The sequence below is a fragment of the Coregonus clupeaformis genome, unplaced genomic scaffold (genome assembly GCF_020615455.1).
Source record: "Coregonus clupeaformis isolate EN_2021a unplaced genomic scaffold, ASM2061545v1 scaf0058, whole genome shotgun sequence".
In the NCBI taxonomy this organism is placed as follows: Eukaryota; Metazoa; Chordata; class Actinopteri; order Salmoniformes; family Salmonidae; genus Coregonus; species Coregonus clupeaformis.
Window position 1 is genome coordinate 767,218 of NW_025533513.1, and position 25,169 is coordinate 792,386.

The 25,169-nt window shown below is 42.7% G+C and overlaps 2 protein-coding genes across 4 annotated transcripts in view; both read right to left on the reverse strand.

Moving 5' to 3' along the window:
- LOC121549496 (apoptotic protease-activating factor 1-like) overlaps positions 1-1,104 on the reverse strand; it is a 73,383-nt gene extending 72,279 nt beyond the window's left edge. For all 3 annotated transcript variants that reach the window (XM_041861297.2, XM_041861290.2, XM_041861305.2), the window contains exon 1: positions 947-1,104. The gene's annotated coding sequence lies outside the window, so the exon portion shown is untranslated. The remainder of the gene's footprint in view (positions 1-946) is intronic.
- Positions 1,105-1,197: 93 nt separating this feature from the next.
- On the reverse strand, positions 1,198-24,878 carry LOC121547999 (coiled-coil domain-containing protein 87-like). The gene is made up of 16 exons (XM_045212870.1): positions 24,753-24,878; positions 24,435-24,516; positions 24,048-24,130; positions 23,715-23,872; positions 23,498-23,624; positions 22,553-22,782; positions 22,227-22,338; positions 21,933-22,048; positions 21,643-21,772; positions 20,944-21,053; positions 5,836-5,951; positions 5,498-5,541; positions 4,396-4,530; positions 3,643-3,757; positions 2,681-2,823; positions 1,198-1,899 (listed from the first exon to the last, which is right to left on the reverse strand). The coding sequence occupies exons 1-16, from the start codon at positions 24,876-24,878 to the stop codon at positions 1,603-1,605; spliced, it is 2,124 nt and encodes a 707-aa protein (XP_045068805.1). The 3' UTR covers positions 1,198-1,602.
- Positions 24,879-25,169: the final 291 nt, after the last annotated feature.

Genomic DNA, 25,169 nt, shown 5'->3' on the forward strand with positions numbered 1-25,169 from the left:
AGTACTAGCTCTGATCCAGGGTGCTACCTGTGGCTTGAGCCTTCTTGAACAATAATCTGTTGAAGGAGGCTCAAGCTGCACGTAACACCGTGGACCAGAGCAAGGACAGTAGTACTACTAGCACTGCTGCCTCTTAGTTTGACTCCTAAGAGTGAAAACTGATAAGGTGGATATACAGTATAAAGACGTTCCTTGTCATACTACAGCACCATGAAATACTTTGAAAAAGATTGCAGTTTTGAAACTTCAGTAAAAGTGCAGTAACTGCGGTCGACTGTGATATTTTGGAGGCAATATTTGCAGCATACTGCAGAGTTATACTGCACTCTGACTGCAATCTTTTTTCTCCATGACTGTGGTTGAGAATGGAATAAGAGTCTTTGACTGACCTCACCATCTAATTTGTAACATAAAAACAAGAATTGAGTGTACTTTCGTTATCCATCCCCTCCATTCAGTCTGCGTGCACTGACTTGCCAGATATTGCGATTATTCAACGTTAGGAAGTTACCTAGCAAATGTCCTCTCTAGAGTGAACATTGATTGTAGGCTTTTGTCAGTCAGTCAGGTTACAAGTTATTTTAAAGTTATATCTTTTTTACTAACTATATATAAAATACAGTAGCTGACTGGCGTATAACTAGCTAACTGTGCACTTGGTAGTTAGCTATAACGTTACTGTCTAATTTGACATCTGTGGGACACAGCACATTGTAACTAGCCGACATTACCAAAACCACACAGCAGCTGTCTGTAGTAGGCTATATAGTATGCATTACAAACGCTATTTTTACGTTTATTATTTTCACAAGCAGACAAACATTTTATGTTTATAAAAACAACAGATAGGAACAACACTTTTTAACTGAAGGTGTCACACACTTCCCTCCTAATAAGACCTGCCCAAGTTGTAAGGAAATGAAACAAAGGAAATACTACTACTCACGTGAATCTATTTGTTCGCTATCCACACTCGATAGTGCTCAGTATTATAATAATTTCCTTTAAAAAAAGAATGTAATTTTGACAAAAAATCCCAACCTATTTTTGAAATGAGTAGGGTTCTTCCTGAATTACTACTGAAACAACTTCCCTGGTCTGAAATGACCAATGCGGTGGCGTCTCGCGCTCACGTGAGAGGGTGTGATAATGCACCGTTGATTGTAACTGGGCAGATGGGAGCATGCTGCCTAGTGATAAGTGACAGCTTTGTTGTTTATTGTACACGCCTGCAGTACTAGCACAGTATCTTTGGTATTAGACTTCGTAATTCTGATAAGACACTTAACAGTGGCCCTAAATAGACTGATAGAGCAAACATCGTGCCTTGTGTCATGGCACTTAGCATTGCATGTTTCTGCCACACTCAGAACAAAATAATATAAATTATTGACAATATATTGACCATATCAAATGTTGCCAATGTCATATGAACCTACTAGTTGTGCATATACTGTATACATATATTATCCAATCATGTTCATACATTTACTTGACAAGTGATAATGATAATACATTATACATAATATGAATACATAATAATTATCAAATATAATATTTCCTTCCAAGCAGTGCATACAAACAATTTCCCTAGCATTTTATTCATTTGCTTACAACGTTCAAACTTATACTGGATACACTGAGCTCGGCTGGGTTGTGTTGGAGCGGCTGTGGGTGTGTATGAGGGTGGGGTCTCTGGCTGAGGGTCGGGGTGTGTCCTTGGGGGGTGGGGTGGGTGCCCGGGTACAGCTGAAGGTTGGGGTTGAGGGGGGGCAGTCTGGTGGGGAGAGAGCCTCTCCCCTCCACCACCCTCTCCAGAGCCTGGACCCTGCGCTCCTGCTGCAGCCAGTAGAGCATCTCGATGCGGTCCCAGCGCATCTTCTCCCCGTATGGCCTCCCCTAGAGAGAGAGAGTGACAGTTGAAAACACGGCTGTGAGGAAACTGCTTAGTTATGTCTGGCTACACCAGAGTTTTGGGGTGCAGGCTTTTGTTCTAGCCCAATACTAATACACCTGATTAAAGGCCCTCTGTAGCTCAGTTGGTAGAGCATGGCGTTTGCAACACCAGGGTTGTGGGTTCGATTCCCACGGGGGGCCAGTATGAAAATGTATGCACTCACTAACTGTAAGTCGCTCTGGATAAGAGCGTCTGCTAAATTACTTAAATGTAAACCAATGAAGGACTTGATGATGAGTTGAAAAGTTCTGGTTATTGGGGATAATCAGATAAGGGGGACAGGTTGTACCAAAATGAACGAACAACACATAAATGACACAGAGCTCACCATAGCGTTTTCTCAGTATGTATGAGCCTAGTATGTCAATATTTGTTGCTTACAGCATACGTTTTTACTAAACATTATGTTCTAAATAGAATATACAACTAGTACACATTATGTAGTTTTATTAAGTAGTAGGCAAGACAGGACAGATTTCGGACACAGCCAGAGGAAGAAACAGAGAACGTGAGGGAGAGAGAAAGTGAGGGAGAGAGAAACAGAGAAAGTGAGAGAGAGAGAAACAGAGGAAGTGAGGGAGAGAGAAACAGAGAAAGTGAGGGAGAGAGAAACAGAGAAAGTGAGGGAAAGAGAAATAGAGGAAGTGAGGGAGAGAGAAACATTTTGCTACGCTGTACACTAATGAATAGACCCCTGATGTATGGCCCATTGGCCTGACTCACCTTGTAGGTGACAGTGTCGTGGAAGCTGTCTGTAATGTGGTGGAGAATCTTAGACAACACCTCCTCCAGAGAGCAGATCTGGGAGTTGAGTTTGCCCCGGTGCTTGGACTCATCCATCCTGGCTAGAGAGGTGCCCCGGTAGCCTGAGAAAGAAAAAAAAGAGTGAGAGAGAGAGGGGTATGAAAGAATGAAAAGAAAGAGAGGAAGGAAAGAAAGAAAGATAAAGAAAAAGAAAGTGAGAGAGGAAGGAAGGAAGGAAGGAAGGAAAGAAAGATAGAATGAAAAAAAGAGACAAAGATAGAGCGAGAGACATTCACTTCATATAGTGTACTTTATATATGTTCCTTCACCTTTGACCATACTAGCCTGAATACGCCCGATCACGGAAGCTAAACAGGGTTGGGCCTGGTTAGTACTTGGATGGGAGACTGCCTGGGAATACCAGGTGCTTTCATTTTTTTGTCCAGTAGGGTGTACTCTGGCATTAGATATTTCATGAACTGCCTTTTATTTATATCAATAATAATATGATGATATATTTAACAACTTACAATATATTATTCAATACAATATGCTGTAAAAGCAATATGTTATAATATTGTAAGGAGCACAGGAGGTTGGCGTCACCTTAATTGGAGAGGACGGGCTCGTGGTAATGGCTGGAGCGGAATAGGGGGAATGGTATCAAATACATCAATCACATGGTTCCAGGTGTTTGATGCCATTCCATTTGCTCCGTTCTGGCCATTATTATGAGCCGTCCTCCCCTCAGGAGCCTCCTGTGGTAAGGAGATGTAAGGGATGTCAGAGTAGAGTGAACTTTCCCCTAGACGCTGATCTTGGGTCGGTTTTGCATTTCCCCCACTAATGGTTAAGGTTAGGGTTTGGTAGGAGGTACAGCTGATCCTATATCTGCACAGAGGGGAAACTTCACCCCAGAGCAGATATATATTATGCAGTACCTTGCAGGAAGAAGCGGTTGGGGTCAGAAGCCTCCCTCTCAAACAGCTCCAGACGAGCCAGCACAGACTCCCTCTGCTGGATGAGACGGGCAGCGCGCTCCCATGCTGCTGTGGCCTGGGAGGAAACACACACGGATGTAGAAATACACACACACACACACACACGGATGTAGAAATACACACACAGATGTAGAAACACACACGCGGATGTATGAATACACACACATATTCACACACTTCTGTTCCAGGTATGGAAGAGATTTTGCTAGTATATGGTGAGCTCTGTGTCTATGGTGATATGGTGAGCTCTGTCTCTATGGTGATATGGTGAGCTCTGTGTCTATGGTTTATGGTGAGCTCTGTCTCTATGGTAATATGTGATCTCTGTCTCTATGGTGATATGGTGAGCTCTGTCTCTATGGTGATATGGTGAGGTAATATGAGCACAGCATCAAGTATCATGCCACCATCTCTACTAACCTCTGTCAGGGCTGTTCAATGTGGGTCCTGGAGGGTCCAAACACTTCTGGTTTTCATCCTCTCCTTCCAATCAGGGACTAATTCAGACCTGGGACACCAGGTGAGTGCAATTAACTACCAGGTAGAAACAGAAACCAGAAGTGTTTCGGCCCTCCAGGACCAGAATTAGACAGCCCTGCTATAGATGGTGGCATGATACTTGTACAGTGAGTGTGCATTCACTTGTATGTATTTGTTATCGTATGTGTGTGTGTGTCAGTGTACTGTGCACACCTTCTCCAGCTGGTCCCTGCGTGCGTGGGAGCTGTACTTGATGGCCATGTCCAGTCTGTGGGCGTCGGGCAGGCAGAGGAGTGTCCAGATCCTCTCCAGCCTGCTCCCCACAGTCACTGTCCTCCTATAGACCTTCTGACAGGGAGCGAGGACAGTTAGTAGAATAAACAGTTTTGGGGAAATAGTATCCATATTGCTAAGGCCTATTCAATTCAAGTCTACATAAAGTCCCTAGGGGTAGGAGCTAGAGTTTGATTTGGAACGGGGCCCAATCAGCCCCGAACCGTTATGAGCCTTTGCGTAGATCTGAAGGAATTGAGCTGTAAGAAATATGGGAAATATTTCCACTAAAATAGCAGAGGCCTTAGGGCTATGTGGTGATGTTACCATGTTGCTAAGTAATACCTTTCCTTCCCATTCCAAAACTCTAGGGGTAGGGGCTAGAGTTTCATTTGGAATTTAGCCTTCTTACAGACATGGAGTACTAGGGTTGGGTCAATTCAACTCATTTAAATTCAACCAATTTACCATGTATGAATTGGTGAATTGACCACTATTTAAAAAATTAATAATGAATTCTTTATTTAATCTTTATTCATCCAGGAAGTCCCATTGAGGTCAGAATACTTCCTTTACAAGGGAAACCTGGCCAAGAGGGCTGCTCAATAAAAAAATATGGGGAAAACAGAAAATGAAGACCTTGGTGACATCCTGGTTAGTTCCTACTATTTAATGTCTTGGGACAAGGAAGTAGAGATGATGGAATGGGACAAGGTAGTAGAGATGATGGAATGGGACAAGGAAGGAGAGATGATGGAATGGGACAAGGAAGGAGAGATGATGGGAACTACCCAGATCGAAGGCTCCCAGTCTATATGACACATAAAACCTGTATTACAATGGCTGTATATCAATTTACGTGACAGTTACTGTATAGTATCCGTTTACATGACATTTATAGTATCCATTTACAGTACATTTATAGTATCCATTTACAGTATCCATTTACTGGCTTTGCTCAGCTGGCCAGTGCCACGTCTTCACAAAAGACAAATAATCATTTCGAAATCATCTGTGTACTAAGACACGCACATACACACACCTGTTTAGGGCTGGTGATTTCTTCATCTGGGCTCTCTTCCTCCTCTGTAAAAAAAACAACAGACAATAGGTTACCTATTAGTCTATAAACAATAGGCTATGAAACAGGTTTAATACCAATGTGTCACAAAGCTAAAGTGTCATGTTTCCATGACAGCCACGACATTACCTACTAAACCAGGACTGCTTTTTAACCTTTTATTTCACAATCCTTGACTGGAACATCCTGCTTTTGAATGACTCACTACATTACTATGGTCAAAAGTCACAGTGTGTGTGTGTGTGTGCGAAAGTGCGTTTGTGTGTGTGTGCGCGCGCATGTGCCTGTGTGTGTGTTACCCTCCAGTTCAGGTTCCTTCCACAGCCCCCCCAGCAGCACCGCGTTGACGTTCCACAGCCCTGTCACGTACTCCTGCTTCTGACCCTTTAGAGCCTCCATCTTCTGCCTCCGCCTCCTGTCCACACACACACACACTGATTTGTTAGCTGCTCGCAGTCCCCATAATGTAAAAACATGATGACAAAAAAAGAAGGAAAAAAAGAAGGAAAATAGTGTGGCAGACAGACAGACAGTAAGACAGACAGACAGTAAGACAGATAGTAAGACATATAGACAGTAAGACAGATGGACAGTAAGACAGACAGTAAGACATATAGACAGTATGACAGATATACAGTAAGACAGACAGTAAGACAGACAGACAGTAAGACAGATAGTAAGACAGATAGACAGTAAGACAGATAGACAGTAAGACAGAGAGACAGTAAGACAGACAGTAAGACAGACAGACAGTAAGACAGACAGTAAGACAGATTGACAGAAAGATAGACAGACAGTAAGACAGACAGTAAGACAGATAGATAGCAAGACAGATAGACAGTAAGACAGATAGACAGTAAGATAGACAGTTAGACAGACAGTAAGACAGATAGACAGTAAGACTGATATACAATAAGACAGACAGTAAGACAGATAGACAGTAAGACAGATAGACGGTAAGACAGACAGTAAGACATACAGACAGTAAGACAGACAGACAGTAAGACAGACAGACAGTAAGATAAACAGTAAGACAGATAGACAGTAAGTCAGACAGACAGTTAGACAGACAGTAAGACAGACAGTAAGACAGATAGACAGTAAGACTGATATACAATAATACAGACAGTAAGACAGATAGACAGTAAGACAGATAGACGGTAAGACAGACAGTAAGACATACAGACAGTAAGACAGACAGACAGTAAGATAAACAGTAAGACAGATAGACAGTAAGACAGACAGTTAGACAGACAGTAAGACGGATAGACAGTAAGACTGATAGACAATAAGACAGACAGTAAGACAGATAGACAGTAAGACAGATAGACGGTAAAACAGACAGTAAGACATACAGACAGTAAGACAGACAGACAGACAGTAAGATAAACAGTAAGACAGATAGACAGTAAGACAGACAGTTAGACAGACAGTAAGACAGATAGACAGTAAGACTGATATACAATAAGACAGACAGTAAGACAGATAGACAGTAAGACAGATAGACGGTAAGACAGACAGTAAGACATACAGACAGTAAGACAGACAGACAGTAAGACAGACAGACAGTAAGATAAACAGTAAGACAGATAGACAGTAAGTCAGACAGACAGTTAGACAGACAGTAAGACAGACAGTAAGACAGATAGACAGTAAGACTGATATACAATAATACAGACAGTAAGACAGATAGACAGTAAGACAGATAGACGGTAAGACAGACAGTAAGACATACAGACAGTAAGACAGACAGACAGTAAGATAAACAGTAAGACAGATAGACAGTAAGACAGACAGTTAGACAGACAGTAAGACAGATAGACAGTAAGACTGATAGACAATAAGACAGACAGTAAGACAGATAGACAGTAAGACAGATAGACGGTAAAACAGACAGTAAGACATACAGACAGTAAGACAGACAGACAGACAGTAAGATAAACAGTAAGACAGATAGACAGTAAGACAGACAGTTAGACAGACAGTAAGACAGATAGACAGTAAGACTGATAGACAATAAGACAGACAGTAAGACAGATAGACAGTAAGACTGATAGACAATAAGACAGACAGTAAGACAGATAGACAGTAAGACAGAGAGACAGTAAGACTGATATACAATAAGACAGACAGTAAGACAGATAGACAGTAAGACAGATAGACAGTAAGACAGATATACAGTCAGACAGATAGACAGTAAGACAGACAGTAAAACATACAGACAGTAAGACAGATAGACAGTAAGACAGACCGTAAGACAGATAGACAGTAAGACAGATAGACAGTAAGACAGATAGACATTAAGACAGACAGTAAGACAGATAGACAATAAGACAAAGATTAAGACAGATAGACAGTAAGACAGATAGACAGTAAGACAGATAGACAGTAAGACAGATAGACAGTAAGACAGATATACAGTAAGACAGATAGACAGTAAGACAGACAGACAATAAGACAGACAGTAAGACAGATAGACAGTAAGACAGATAGACAATAAGACAAACATTAAGACAGATAGACAGTAAGACAGACAGTAAGACAGATAGACAGTAAGACAGATAGACATTAAGACAGAAAGACAATAAGACAGACAGTAAGACAGACAGTAAGACAGATAGATAGCAAGACAGATAGACAGTAAGACAGATAGACAGTAAGATAGACAGTTAGACAGACAGTAAGACAGATAGACAGTAAGACTGATATACAATAAGACAGACAGTAAGACAGATAGACAGTAAGACAGATAGACGGTAAGACAGACAGTAAGACATACAGACAGTAAGACAGACAGACAGTAAGACAGACAGACAGTAAGATAAACAGTAAGACAGATAGACAGTAAGTCAGACAGACAGTTAGACAGACAGTAAGACAGACAGTAAGACAGATAGACAGTAAGACTGATATACAATAATACAGACAGTAAGACAGATAGACAGTAAGACAGATAGACGGTAAGACAGACAGTAAGACATACAGACAGTAAGACAGACAGACAGTAAGATAAACAGTAAGACAGATAGACAGTAAGACAGACAGTTAGACAGACAGTAAGACGGATAGACAGTAAGACTGATAGACAATAAGACAGACAGTAAGACAGATAGACAGTAAGACAGATAGACGGTAAAACAGACAGTAAGACATACAGACAGTAAGACAGACAGACAGACAGTAAGATAAACAGTAAGACAGATAGACAGTAAGACAGACAGTTAGACAGACAGTAAGACAGATAGACAGTAAGACTGATATACAATAAGACAGACAGTAAGACAGATAGACAGTAAGACAGATAGACGGTAAGACAGACAGTAAGACATACAGACAGTAAGACAGACAGACAGTAAGACAGACAGACAGTAAGATAAACAGTAAGACAGATAGACAGTAAGTCAGACAGACAGTTAGACAGACAGTAAGACAGACAGTAAGACAGATAGACAGTAAGACTGATATACAATAATACAGACAGTAAGACAGATAGACAGTAAGACAGATAGACGGTAAGACAGACAGTAAGACATACAGACAGTAAGACAGACAGACAGTAAGATAAACAGTAAGACAGATAGACAGTAAGACAGACAGTTAGACAGACAGTAAGACAGATAGACAGTAAGACTGATAGACAATAAGACAGACAGTAAGACAGATAGACAGTAAGACAGATAGACGGTAAAACAGACAGTAAGACATACAGACAGTAAGACAGACAGACAGACAGTAAGATAAACAGTAAGACAGATAGACAGTAAGACAGACAGTTAGACAGACAGTAAGACAGATAGACAGTAAGACTGATAGACAATAAGACAGACAGTAAGACAGATAGACAGTAAGACTGATAGACAATAAGACAGACAGTAAGACAGATAGACAGTAAGACAGAGAGACAGTAAGACTGATATACAATAAGACAGACAGTAAGACAGATAGACAGTAAGACAGATAGACAGTCAGACAGATAGACAGTCAGACAGATAGACAGTAAGACAGACAGTAAAACATACAGACAGTAAGACAGATAGACAGTAAGACAGACCGTAAGACAGATAGACAGTAAGACAGATAGACAGTAAGACAGATAGACATTAAGACAGACAGTAAGACAGATAGACAATAAGACAAAGATTAAGACAGATAGACAGTAAGACAGATAGACAGTAAGACAGATAGACAGTAAGACAGATAGACAGTAAGACAGATATACAGTAAGACAGATAGACAGTAAGACAGACAGACAATAAGACAGACAGTAAGACAGATAGACAGTAAGACAGATAGACAATAAGACAAACATTAAGACAGATAGACAGTAAGACAGACAGTAAGACAGATAGACAGTAAGACAGATAGACATTAAGACAGAAAGACAATAAGACAGACAGTAAGACAGATATACAATAAGACAAACAATAAGACAGTAAGACAGACAGTAAGACAGATAGACAGTAAGACCGACAGTAAGACAGATATACAATAAGACAGACAAACAGTAAGACAGATAGACAGTAAGACAGATAGACAGTAAGACAGTTAGACAATAAGACAGACTGTAAGACAGATAGACAATAAGACAAACATTAAGACAGATAGACAGTAAGACAGATAGACAGTAAGACAGTAAGACAGATAGACAGTAAGACTGATATACAATAAGACAGACAGTAAGACAGATAGACAGTAAGACAGATAGACAGTAAGACAGATATACAGTAAGACAGATAGACAGTAAGACAGACAGACAATAAGACAGACAGTAAGACAGATAGACAGTAAGACAGATAGACAATAAGACAAACATTAAGACAGAATGACAGTAAGACAGTCAGTAAGACAGATAGACAGTAAGACAGATAGACATTAAGACAGAAAGACAATAAGACAGACAGTAAGACAGATAGACAGTAAGACAGATATACAATAAGACAAACAATAAGACAGTAAGACAGACAGTAAGACAGATAGACAGTAAGACCGACAGTAAGACAGATATACAATAAGACAGACAAACAGTAAGACAGATAGACAGTAAGACAGATAGACAGTAAGACAGACAGACAGTAAGACAGACAGACAGTAAGATAAACAGTAAGACAGATAGACAGTAAGACAGACAGTTAGACAGACAGTAAGACAGACAGAAAGACAGATAGACAGTAAGACTGATAGACAATAAGACAGACAGTAAGACAGATATACAGTAAGACAGATAGATGGTAAGACAGACAGTAAAACATACAGACAGTAAGACAGACAGACAGTAAGACAGACAGTAAGACAGTAAGAAAGAAAGTAAGACAGATATACAGTAAGACAGATAGATGGTAAGATAGACATTAAGACAGATAGACAGTAAGACCGACAGACAGTAAGGCAGACAGACAGTAAGGCAGACAGACAGTAAGACAGATAGACAGTAAGACAGACCGTAAGACAGATAGTAAGACAGATAGAACATTAAGACAGACCGTAAGTCAGACAGTAAGACAGACAGTAAGACAGACACACAGTAAGATAGACAGTAAGACAGATAGACAGTAAGACAGACAGTAAGACAGACAGTAAGACAGATAGACAGTAAGACAGACAGTAAGACAGACAGACAGTAAGACAGACAGACAGTAAGACAGATAGACAGTAAGACAGACAGTAAGACAGACAGACAGTAAGACAGACAGACAGTAAGACAGACCGTAAGACAGATAGACAGTAAGACAGATAAACAGTAAGACAGATAGACAATAAGACAGACAGTAAGACAGATAAACAGTAAGACAGATAGACAATAAGACAGACAGTAAGACCGACAGTAAGACAGATATACAATAAGACAGACAAACAGTAAGACAGATAGACAGTAAGACAGATAGACAGTAAGACAGTTAGACAATAAGACAGACTGTAAGACAGATAGACAATAAGACAAACATTAAGACAGATAGACAGTAAGACAGATAGACAGTAAGACAGTAAGACAGATAGACAGTAAGACTGATATACAATAAGACAGACAGTAAGACAGATAGACAGTAAGACAGATAGACAGTAAGACAGATATACAGTAAGACAGATAGACAGTAAGACAGACAGACAATAAGACAGACAGTAAGACAGATAGACAGTAAGACAGATAGACAATAAGACAAACATTAAGACAGAATGACAGTAAGACAGTCAGTAAGACAGATAGACAGTAAGACAGATAGACATTAAGACAGAAAGACAATAAGACAGACAGTAAGACAGATAGACAGTAAGACAGATATACAATAAGACAAACAATAAGACAGTAAGACAGACAGTAAGACAGATAGACAGTAAGACCGACAGTAAGACAGATATACAATAAGACAGACAAACAGTAAGACAGATAGACAGTAAGACAGATAGACAGTAAGACAGACAGACAGTAAGACAGACAGACAGTAAGATAAACAGTAAGACAGATAGACAGTAAGACAGACAGTTAGACAGACAGTAAGACAGACAGAAAGACAGATAGACAGTAAGACTGATAGACAATAAGACAGACAGTAAGACAGATATACAGTAAGACAGATAGATGGTAAGACAGACAGTAAAACATACAGACAGTAAGACAGACAGACAGTAAGACAGACAGTAAGACAGTAAGAAAGAAAGTAAGACAGATATACAGTAAGACAGATAGATGGTAAGATAGACATTAAGACAGATAGACAGTAAGACCGACAGACAGTAAGGCAGACAGACAGTAAGGCAGACAGACAGTAAGACAGATAGACAGTAAGACAGACCGTAAGACAGATAGTAAGACAGATAGAACATTAAGACAGACCGTAAGTCAGACAGTAAGACAGACAGTAAGACAGACACACAGTAAGATAGACAGTAAGACAGATAGACAGTAAGACAGACAGTAAGACAGACAGTAAGACAGATAGACAGTAAGACAGACAGTAAGACAGACAGACAGTAAGACAGACAGACAGTAAGACAGATAGACAGTAAGACAGACAGTAAGACAGACAGACAGTAAGACAGACAGACAGTAAGACAGACCGTAAGACAGATAGACAGTAAGACAGATAAACAGTAAGACAGATAGACAATAAGACAGACAGTAAGACAGATAAACAGTAAGACAGATAGACAATAAGACAGACAGTAAGACAGATAGACAATAAGACAAACATTAAGACAGATAGACAGTAAGACAGATAGACAGTAAGACAGACAGTAAGACAGATAGACAATAAGACAAACAGTAAGACAGATAGACAGTAAGACAGATAGACAGTAAGACAGATAGACAATAAGACAGACCGTAAGACAGATAGACAATAAGACAAACATTAAGACAGATAGACAGTAAGACAGACAGTAAGACAGATAGACAATAAGACAGACAGTAAGACAGTAAGACAGATAGACAATAAGACAAACATTAAGACAGATAGAGAGTAAGACAGACAGTAAGACAGATAGACAGTAAGACAGATAGACAATAAGACAGATATACAGTAAGACATATATACAGTAAGACAAACAGTAAGACAGATAGACAGTAAGACAGATAGACAGTAAGACAGATAGACAATAAGACAAACAGTAAGACAGATAGACAGTAAGACAGATAGACAGTAAGACATATAGACATTAAGACAGACAGTAAGACAGATAGACAATAAGACAAATATTAAGACAGATAGACAGTAAGACAGACAGTAAGACAGATAGAGTGTGGTGCGGGGGTGGTGCTTTGGCGGAGTGGGTGGGGTTATATCCTTCCTGTTTGGCCCTGTCCGGGGGTTTCTTCGGATGGGGCCACAGTGTCTCCGGACCGCTCCTGTCTCAGCCTCCAGTATTTATGCTGCAGTAGTTTATGTGTCGGGGGGCTGGGGTTAGTTGGTTATACCTGGAGTACTTCTCCTGTCTTATCCAGTGTCCTGTGTGAATTTAAGTATGCTCTCTCTAATTCTCTCGTTCTCTCTTTCTCTCTGAGAACCTGAGCCCTAGGACCATACGTCAGGACTACCGGGCATGATGACACCTTGCTGTCCCCAGTCCGCCTGGCCTTGCTGCTATTCCAGTTTCAACTGTTCTGCCTGCGGCCTACGAAACCCCTACCTGTCCCAGACCTGCTGTTTTCGACTCTAAATGATCGGCTATGAAAAGCCAACTGAGAGACCTGAGCCCTAGGACCATACGTCGGGACTACCGGCCGTGGTGACTCCTTGCTGTCCCCAGTCCGCCTGGCCTTGCTGCTATTCCAGTTTAAACTGTTCTGCCTGCGGTTATGGAACCCCCTACCTGTCCCAGACCTGCTGTTTTAAACTCTAATGATCGGCTATGAAAAGCCAACTGAGATTTATTCCTGATTATTATTTGACCATGCTTGTCACTTATGAACATTTTTGAACATCTTGGCATGGTTCTGTTATAATCTCCACCCGGCACAGCCAGAAGAGGACTGGCCACCCCTCATAGCCTGGTTCCTCTCTAGGTTTCTTCCTAGGTTTTGCCTTTCTAGGGAGTTTTTCCTAGCCACCGTGCTTCTACACCTGCATTACTAGCTGTTTGGGGTTTTAGGCTGGGTTTCTGTACAGCACTTCGAGATATTAGCTGATGTAAGAAGGGCTATATAAAATAAAATTGATTGATTGAATTGATAGACAGTAAGACAGATAGACAGTAAGACAGATATACAGTAAGACAGATAGACTGTAAGACAGACAGACAATAAGACAGACAGTAAGACAGATAGACAGTAAGACAGATAGACAATAAGACAAACATTAAGACAGATAGACAGTAAGACAGACAGTAAGACAGATAGACAGTAAGACAGATAGACATTAAGACAGAAAGACAATAAGACAGACAGTAAGACAGATAAACAATAAGACAAACAATAAGACAGTAAGACAGACAGTAAGACAGATAGACAGTAAGACCGACAGTAAGACAGATATACAATAAGACAGACAAACAGTAAGACAGATAGACAGTAAGACAGATAGACAGTAAGACAGTTAGACAATAAGACAGACTGTAAGACAGATAGACAATAAGACAAACATTAAGACAGATAGACAGTAAGACAGATAGACAGTAAGACAGATATACAGTAAGACAGACAGACAGTAAGACAGATAGACAGTAAGACAGACAGTAAGACAGATAGACAGTAAGACATATAGACAATAAGACAAACATTAAGACAGATAGACAGTAAGACAGACAGTAAGACAGATAGACAGTAAGACAGATAGACAGTAAGACAGATATACAGTAAGACAGACAGACAGTAAGACATAAGACAATAAGACAAACAGTAAGACAGATAGACAGTAAGACAGATAGACAGTAAGACAGATAGACAGTAATACAGACAGTAAGACAGATATACAATAAGACAGATAGACAGTAAGACAGATAGACAGTAAGACAAACATTAAGACAGATAGACAGTAAGACAGATATACAGTAAGACAGATATACAGTGTGATGTCACGAGAGGCTGTGTCCTGGAGGGACGTTACATCCCCCTGAGGTGGCTGCAAACCCAGACAGCTATGGCTCCATCTGCTGGTATGGTCGGGAACTCCACCCCTCTATGGCCAATCTTCCCACGCAGCTGAAACAAATGAGGAGCTGATGAGCTGAAGGTTTGGGAAGGGAAGAGACACACTGAGGGAGTGTGTGGGGGGTGAAGAGACACAGTCTCCAACCTGGGCTCTCTGGAGGACAAGAGTGCTGCACGTCCACTTCCATGAGGAATATAAGGATTTGGAGATACTTACCTTTGGGAAATACTCACCTTTGGATATATGCACCTGTGGAAATACGTGAGAGACATTTGGAAGGACTTTTTTGCTGGGTTGGCCACTAGCTGCAACGTGGACTACAGTAAGGCTGGGGGGAAAGTTATCTGGGCGAGTGAGAATTATGATTTTGGATGTGGAAGAGACATCCCTGAACTGTTAACCCTTAAAGAGCCACAAGAGAACAGAATTTTGTTATATTTTCGTTAATTTCCCAAGACCTATAATAAATTCCTTGTTTTGTTTGAACCTTGTCTCCTTGCACTACTTGAGCAATCCCGCTGAAAGCTGTGTAGCCTCTCGTGACGTCACAGATGGTGGAGAATACGGGCACGCTCAAGCGTTAATAGTGCATGTCAGAGGAGGATACCGAAGGTTTGATCACCCAGTTTTCCAAGTTGGCCGTAGGCTCCCCGCCGACTGAAATGGAGGACATATTGAAAGCCCTTGTTGCTGGCCAGCAAGCCCAGATGCAAGCAAACGTGGCTCTCTTGGAGGAGCAAAAGAAAGCCAACCTTCTGAAGGCAGAGGAATTGCAGTTGCAGAGACAGAGGGTGGTCCAAAATACCCGCCCAATAAAGGCAAGTGACTTTATATCTAAGATGGGAGCTACCGATGACATTGAGGCATACCTGCATGCATTTGAGGCCACGGCCACTAGGGAAGCCTGGCCCAAGCAACAGTGGGTTGGTCTGTTAGCCCCCTTTCTAACCGGGGGAATCGCTGAATGCTGTCCGGGACCTGGGCCCTGACCAGGTTACTGACTATGATGCCCTGAAGTCTGAGATCCTCAGCAGATATGGACTCACAAAGTTTGGTATGGCCCAGCGCTTTCACAGCTGGACCTTCCAACCAGACCAACCTCCTCGGGCGCAGATGCATGAACTTGTCCGAATCGCAAGGAAATGGCTGGATCCGCAGAGGAATACAGCAGCGGCGGTGGTGGAGGCCGTTGTGGTGGATCGTTACCTACGCGCCCCTGCCTTATGAGGCAAAACGGTTCATCAGTCAACAGGCCTTGACCACGGCTGATCTGACCGTGGAAGCTGTGGAAAAGTACCAGGCCACAGCGGAGATGCTGAATGCTTCCCGAAAAGACCCCAGGAGTGCGGCCCCACCACAAATGGGAAGAACCCGTCCAAAGGACCCCAAGGTCTCGAACCCAGCCACGTCAGGACTTATCCCGGCTCCAGGGGGAGCCAGAAACCAGGCGGGTCCAAGAAGAGTACACCAGGAGGGGGAAACTTCGACAGTGTTACCGGTGTGGGGAGATGGGACATATCTCCTGGCAGTGTGGGAAACCAGCCGATGAACCTATGCCCACTGCGGAGTCCTCCAGCTCAGCACCCACACACCGTTTTGCCTCGCTCTTGGGAGTCGTAGATGGCGGCCCAGATCGACCCCCACCTGCCCGGTAACTGTGAATCACCATGATGTGGAGGCCTTACTGGATTCTGGTAGCCGGGCCACCCTGGTGCGTAAGGGATTTGGTGGGCCCAACGTGTCTGACCCCGGGAAAGTCCTCCCAGTTTCCTGTGTCCATGGGGACACCAGAGAATACCCCATTACTGAACTTACAATGACCAGCACACGGGGAACCATACACACGACGGCGGGGGTGGTTGATTCCCTCCCCGTCCCTGTCCTAATTGGACGAGACTGCCCAGCCTTTTACCCACTCTGGAGAGAGTCTCAGGAGAGGATAACCCGAGTACCTCGGAAACGGAGAGGCAAGACTCATCCTGGGAAGGCTCCGGTGCAATCCTCCGAATTACTCACTCCCGCCCGGGCTCTGATAGGGGTGGCAGGTGCCCAGACCGACACAGAGACGGAGCTACAGAATCTGGACAAAGAACTGTCTGGTCTGAAGGGGACCGCTGAGAGGTATCGTTTGTTAAAGCAACAGTTAGACATGAAGACAGAAGAGTTAGATATCCTCCAGGCTAAACTCCAACAGAGCTCCTTCCCTAAGCAACAGGAGGAGCTGGAGATGCTGCGCAGGACCATCGAGGAGTGTGAGGAGACCCTGCGCAGTAGTAAGGAGGTCCAGAAGAAGGCAGAGGAGAAGTACAAGGTGTTGGAGAACAAGATGAAGAATGCGGAGGCAGAGAGAGAGAAGGAACTGAAAGCTGCTCAACAGAAGCTAAACTCTGCTAAAACCAAGGCTGATGCGTTCAGTAAGAAACTCAAGGAGAGACCCCAGAGACCGGCACTGTACAACACAGCACCAACTCACCGGATGGAGTGGAAACAGCCGAGGGCTGGCAAGCACCACGGCAATGCGGACGCCCTCTCCCGGCGTGATGCCTTCTTCGCTGCCTTTACCCGACGAGGGACGTCGGTCCCGAGGAGGGGGATGTGTGATGTCACGAGAGGCTGTGTCCTGGAGGGACGTTACATCCCCCTGAGGTGGCTGCAAACCCAGACAGCTATGGCTCCATCTGCTGGTATGGTCGGGAACTCCACCCCTCTATGGCCAATCTTCCCACGCAGCTGAAACAAATGAGGAGCTGATGAGCTGAAGGTTTGGGAAGGGAAGAGACACACTGAGGGAGTGTGTGGGGGTGAAGAGACACAGTCTCCAACCTGGGCTCTCTGGAGGACAAGAGTGCTGCACGTCCACTTCCATGAGGAATATAAGGATTTGGAGATACTTACCTTTGGGAAATACTCACCTTTGGATATATGCACCTGTGGAAATACGTGAGAGACATTTGGAAGGACTTTTTTGCTGGGTTGGCCACTAGCTGCAACGTGGACTACAGTAAGGCTGGGGGAAAGTTATCTGGGCGAGTGAGAATTATGATTTTGGATGTGGAAGAGACATCCCTGAACTGTTAACCCTTAAAGAGCCACAAGAGAACAGAATTTTGTTATATTTTCGTTAATTTCCCAAGACCTATAATAAAATCCTTGTTTTGTTTGAACCTTGTCTCCTTGCACTACTTGAGCAATCCCGCTGAAAGCTGTGTAGCCTCTCGTGACGTCACAACAGTAAGACAGATAGACAGTAAGACAGTAAGACAGATAGACAGTAAGACAGATAGACAGTAAGACAGATAGACAGTAAGACAAACATTAAGACAGATAGACAGTAAGACAGATAGACAGTAAGACAGATATACAGTAAGACAGACAGACAGTAAGACAGATAGACAGTAAGACAGACAGTAAGACAGATAGACAGTAAGACAGATAGACAGTAAGACAGATATACAGTAAGACAGACAGACAGTAAGACAGATAGACAGTAAGACAGACAGTAAGACAGATAGACAATAAGACAAACAGTAAGACAGATAGACAGTAAGACAGATAGACAGTAAGACAGATAGACAGTAAGACAAACATTAAGACAGATAGACAGTAAGACAGATAGACAGTAAGACAGATATACAGTAAGACAAACAGTAAGACAGATAGACAGTAAGACAGATAGACAGTAAGACAGATAGACAGTAAGACAAACATTAAGACAGATAGACAGTAAGACAGATAGACAGTAAGACAGATATACAGTAAGACAGACAAACGTTAAGACAGATAGACAGTAAGACAGACAGTAAGACAGATAGACAGTAAGACAGATAGACAGTAAGACAGATATACAGTAAGACAGACAGACAGTAAGACAGATAGACAGTAAGACAGACAGTAAGACAGATAGACAATAAGACAAACAGTAAGACAGATAGACAGTAAGACAGATAGACAGTAAGACAAACATTAAGACAGATAGACAGTAAGACAGATAGACAGTAAGACAGATAGACAGTAAGACAGACAGACAGTAAGACAGATAGACAATAAGACAAACAGTAAGACAGATAGACAGTAAGACAGACAGACAGTAAGACAGATAGACAGTAAGACAAACATGAAGACAGATAGACAGTAAGACAGATAGACAGTAAGACAGATATACAGTAAGACAGACAGACAGTAAGACAGATAGACAGTGAGACAGATAGACAGTAAGACAAACATTAAGACAGATAGACAGTAAGATAGATAGACAGTAAGACAGATATACAGTAAGACAGACAGCCAGTAAGACAGATAGACAGTAAGACAGACAGTAAGACAGATAGACAGTAAGACAGATAGACAATAAGACAAACATTAAGACAGATAGACAGTAAGACAGACAGTAAGACAGATAGACAGTAAGACAGACAGACAGAAAGACAGATAGACAATAAGACAAACAGTAAGACAGATAGACAGTAAGACAGATAGACAGTAAGACAGACAGTAAGACAGATAGACAATAAGACAAACAGTAAGACAGATAGACAGTAAGACAGATAGACAGTAAGACAGATAGACAATAAGACAGACAGTAAGACAGATAGACAATAAGACAAACATTAAGACAGATAGACAGTAAGACAGACATTAAGACAGATAGACAGTAAGACAGATAGACAGTAAGACAGATATACAGTAAGACAGACAGACAGTAAGACAGATAGACAGTAAGACAGACAGTAAGACATATAGACAATAAGACAGACAGTAAGACAGATAGACAGATAGACAATAAGACAAACATTAAGACAGATAGACAGTAAGACAAACAATAAGACAGTAAGACAGACAATAAGACAGATAGACAGTAAGACAGACAGTAAGACAGATAGACAGTAAGATAGATAGACAGTAAGACAGATATACAGTAAGACAGACAGCCAGTAAGACAGATAGACAGTAAGACAGACAGTAAGACAGATAGACAGTAAGACAGATAGACAATAAGACAAACATTAAGACAGATAGACAGTAAGACAGACAGTAAGACAGATAGACAGTAAGACAGACAGACAGAAAGACAGATAGACAATAAGACAAACAGTAAGAGAGATAGACAGTAAGACAGATAGACAGTAAGACAGACAGTAAGACAGATAGACAATAAGACAAACAGTAAGACAGATAGACAGTAAGACAGATAGACAGTAAGACAGATAGACAATAAGACAGACAGTAAGACAGATAGACAATAAGACAAACATTAAGACAGATAGACAGTAAGACAGACATTAAGACAGATAGACAGTAAGACAGATAGACAGTAAGACAGATATACAGTAAGACAGACAGACAGTAAGACAGATAGACAGTAAGACAGACAGTAAGACATATAGACAATAAGACAGACAGTAAGACAGATAGACAGATAGACAATAAGACAAACATTAAGACAGATAGACAGTAAGACAAACAATAAGACAGTAAGACAGACAATAAGACAGATAGACAGTAAGACAGACAGTAAGACATATATACAGTAAGACAGACAGACAGTAAGACAGATAGACAATAAGACAGACGGTAAGACAGATAGACAGTAAGACCGACAGTAAGACAGATATACAATAAGACAAACATTAAGACAGTAAGACAGACAGTAAGACAGATAGACAGTAAGACAGATATACAGTAAGACAGATATACAGTAAGACAGACAGACAGTAAGACAGATAGACAATAAGACAGACAGTAAGACAGACAGAAAGTAAGACAGACAGACAGACAGACAGACAGACAGACAGACAGTAAGACCGACAGACAGTAAGACCGACAGACTTCTTCCTCTCGTCTCGTCGTAGCTGGAGCAGCCTTCTCCTCTCGTCCTCCTCATCTTCACTATCGCCACTGTCGTACAGGTGGAATGCCGCCCACAGGTAGTCAGAGTCCTACACAGACACAGTCCTAGTCAATCACTCTCTGATACCACTAAAATATCTGGACATGTACATAACTGTACATGTAAATAACTGGACATGTATCCAGTGCTTGAATTGGGCCCGGAAAAACACTGGTACTGAGTACTGGCACCTTGACTTTTCTACTGCTTGAGGTCAGGCACCTCATAGAATAATGACTGAAAATATTGCGAAGTTCCAGCACCTAAATATAAACAGTACTCAAGCCCTAAATGAGTACCGGCACCTATTTTAAGTTTTACGTTTTATTTGTCACATGCACAATTACAGTGAAATGCTTAACTTTCAACCCCTACCCAACAGGGCACAGTATTCAATATAAAAATGTAGAACTGCTAAAAAACAACAACAACAAAACACGAGAAATAAGTCAAGCCCTGTCTATAATGTACATGCATAACCTATGGTCCATTTCAAAAGTCTATTGAGATTTATTTGCACACAAAACCAGTTGATTTTCTTCTAGTTATCAATCGATTTTATGCATTTCCTGCCTTCTATTAATTAGAATGTCTTCTTCTATTTGTTTCCTGTAACTACAGAATGTGTGACCTCTGACCTGATTGGTGATGTATCGGAGGTAGTCCTCCACTGAGAGGTCAGTCTTCCACCACTGCAGCCAGGCCGTGTAGGCCCGGGAGTTCTGGTCCTCCGGTTTCTTCTGGTCCTCTGGGATCTCGGTCCTCTTTCTGGAAACACACACACACACACACAGACGTACGAACACACACACTTTGAGTTACCTTGGGAGAGCTGCAGCTCTCTTTGAGCAAAGTAATTGTATTATGAGAGAGAGCGTGTTAAAGTGGTGTTCAGGTGTTGAATCAAGTGGGACATAGGGTACAGTACCTGTGGGACATGGCGTTGGTGTTCTGTCTCTTCAGCTGTGGGTTGATGAACCTCTGGTGGTTTTTCTTCTTCAGACTCCATCTGATGTTGGTCAGGGCTGGCTCTATCATGGGGTCCTATAGGGGAAAGGAACATATCATTTGGGGGTCAATTCTATTTAAATTCAAGGAATTCATTGAAATTCTGGTTCAACAATTGCCAATTCAATAATGGATTTTTCCATTCTTTAATTGAAATTTCAATACTTCCTGAATTAAATAAATTCAACAGGCAATGTAAAAGAGTATATCTCACCTCATCGAAGTTGAGATACAGTGTAGATTTACTTTTGGATAACTCCTTATAGACTTCCTTTATTTCTTCCCCGGCAAACAGGTTACGATCCAGCCATCGAGGAGAGTTCAAGCTGTTTAGAGAAAAAGAGAGAGAACAGGATGAGAGAGAGAGAGAGAGAGAGAGAGAGAGAGAGAGAGAGAGAGAGAGAGAGAGAGAGAGAGAGAGAGAGAGAGAGAGAGAGAGTTGGTGAGTGAGAGGTCAGACCACCATGATGAGGTCATAATGATAGTAACAGTATAATCATCATCATCACTCACACTGAGTAGTAATAATAACATGACTACCCTCTGCCTCCTCTGTGACCCACCTCTTTGGTGAGGTAGTTGTAAACAGGTGGGTATGTGTGGATGTTGATGGTGTCGCGGAGAACCCTGTCTGAGATGCGGGCGGCGGCCGTGCGGGCTAGAGAGCCGTGGGACAGGGCCGCGTTCACCACAGCTCCCTGGGGGTGTTCCGGTTCTTCCAGTGGCACCCTGCACCTCTCCCTCTTCTCCTCCTTCTCCTTCTCCTGTTTCTGGAAGTGGACAAAAATAGAGAGGGATTTGGAAGTGTAATTATGCAAGTTGCATAGTCAAAAGTCAATGACAGACCAGGCAGCAAGGTTAACCTACTTTAGCATTGTTTGGTGCTATTTGTACAAATGCAGAGGTGTGTGTTCCCTACCTGCAGAGTGTGTTCCATACCTGCAGAGTGTGTTCCCTACCTGCAGAGTGTGTTCCCTACCTACAGAGTGTGTTCCCTACCTGCAGAGTGTGTTCCATACCTGCAGTGTGTTCCCTACCTGCAGAGTGTGTTCCATACCTGCAGAGTGTGTTCCCTACCTGCAGTGTGTTCCCTACCTGCAGTGTGTTCCCTACCTGCAGAGTGTGTTCCCTACCTGCAGAGTGTGTTCCCTACCTGCAGAGTGTGTTCCATACCTGCAGTGTGTTCCCTACCTGCAGAGTGTGTTCCCTACCTGCAGAGTGTGTTCCCTACCTGCAGGGTGTGTTCCCTACCTGCAGTGTGTTCCCTACCTGCAGAGTGTGTTCCCTACCTGCAGGGTGTGTTCCCTACCTGCAGTGTGTTCCCTACCTGCAGAGTGTGTTCCCTACCTGCAGAGTGTGTTCCCTACCTGCAGAGTGTGTTCCCTACCTACAGAGTGTGTTCCCTACCTGCAGAGTGTGTTCCCTACCTGCAGTGTGTACCCTACCTGCAGAGTGTGTTCCCTACCTGCAGAGTGTGTTCCCTACCTGCAGGGTGTGTGTGAGCTGTTGTAGTTTGGTGGAGCGTCTCCACGTCAGGGCCTTGATCAGAGGAGGGAAGTCTGCGTCATGGTCTGTCACGGCCTGATCCACAATCACTCTGTCCTGTAGCAACCTAGATACATACACACACACAGACAAGCACAAAAATACATATACACACATAAGCACAAACATACACACACACACTCCCGCCCACACACACCTCCTGAGGTCGTGGGCAAGGTCAATGGGCTTATCGAGGCTGGAGCATGGCCCAGTGGCCAGCAGCACCAGGGGGGACTGGGGTCTGGAAGGCAGGGCCTCCATCTCCAGCTCCTCCAGGAGAGACTCCCTCTGCAGGTCTGGCATGGAACTACACCCCTGGGTGCCCACAATAATAACTCCATAAAATATAACTCATAAAAATAACTAAATAAGCTGTCACTTATAAAATAAGTTACACATATATAATTATGAGTTATACAAGTTATGACTTGTAAATAATGACCATCCTGTATGCATATCTTCAGGGACCAGTTGTAGTGGGTGTGAATACCTTTAGTCTGGTGTAGCCATGGTAATACATGCTGGGTTCCTCGTCTGCTTGTGAAACATTGGCCAAGCTGGCCTGTGCTGCACCTAAACACACACACATATATCACTACTACTAGTACAACTAACAAACAATTGTTTATCATTGTCACAAGTGTACTTGACTATGTGTGTGTGCCCGTCTGTGTAAGAGAAAGAGAGACAGAGAGACAGAAGAGACAGAAAGAGAGACAGAAAGAGAGAGAGAGAGAAAGAGAGAGAGAGAAAGAGAGAGAAAGAGAGAGAGAGAAAGAGAGAGAGAGAAAGAGAGAGAGAGAGAAAGAGAGAGAAAGAGAGAGAGAGAAAGAGAGAGAGAGAAAGAGAGAGAGAGTGAAAGATAGAGATAGCAAGCCTTTGTTGGTGATCAGCTCCAGGTGGCAGGGCATCAGGTCATAGACATGCTCCAGGTCCATGTCTCCCATCTTTTCAGTCATCTGACAGACAGACAGGGAGAGAGATGGGAACATCTCAGCTCCCTGTCGCTTTACCACACACAGACAAACACACCAGAACAGCAGAGAAGCAAGTGTACACACACATTCACACGCATGGAGACACACACACACAGAAAGATGTAGGTACCGCACAAAGACAGACAGACACACCCACAAACCCACCGACCCAACCACACACAACACACACTCTCCCTCTCTCTTCCTCTGTCTCTCACCTCTCGGAGGTCCCTCTCCATAAGGTTTTTGCCATGTCTGATGGCAATGCTCTTCTTGCAGCCAGCCTTGGCCTGCAGAGTCAGACTGAAGTCCAGTTTGCGTGGCAGCGCTGCGGGTGTCTCCATCGCCCCCTTCAGGTCGCGCCCGGCAGCTCTGGGTCTCTCAGCGCTCAGCCGGGCTCTCCGCGTAGCCTTGATCCCTGCCGCTACACTGCGTCTGATCGAGTGGACGTTTAAACTGCGTAGAAAGAATAACCGTTAGCAATAACGAGAACAATAACAACAATCAATTGTATTTACAGCTGCTTGGTGAGTTTGCTTTCATCGACAAAAGGTGGGTGATCGATAATTCAAGTAACGAGCTTAGATGGCAAGTTCGCCTATAAGAATTTGGCTACCATTGGTTTCAATTGTAAA

What these genes read in the sequence shown, in the direction of transcription:
- LOC121547999 (XM_045212870.1), bottom strand. Translation starts at nt 24,878, where the DNA reads ATGGAGACACCCGCAGCGCTGCCACGCAAACTGGACTTCAGTCTGACT. An exon ending in ATGGCTACACCAGACTAAAG is followed by an intron (nt 23,873 to 24,047) that starts GTATTCACACCC and finishes GTGGGCACCCAG; the next exon opens with GGGTGTAGTTCCATGCCAGA. An exon ending in AGCTCACACACACCCTGCAG is followed by an intron (nt 22,783 to 23,497) that starts GTAGGGAACACA and finishes GTCCACTTCCAG; the next exon opens with AAACAGGAGAAGGAGAAGGA.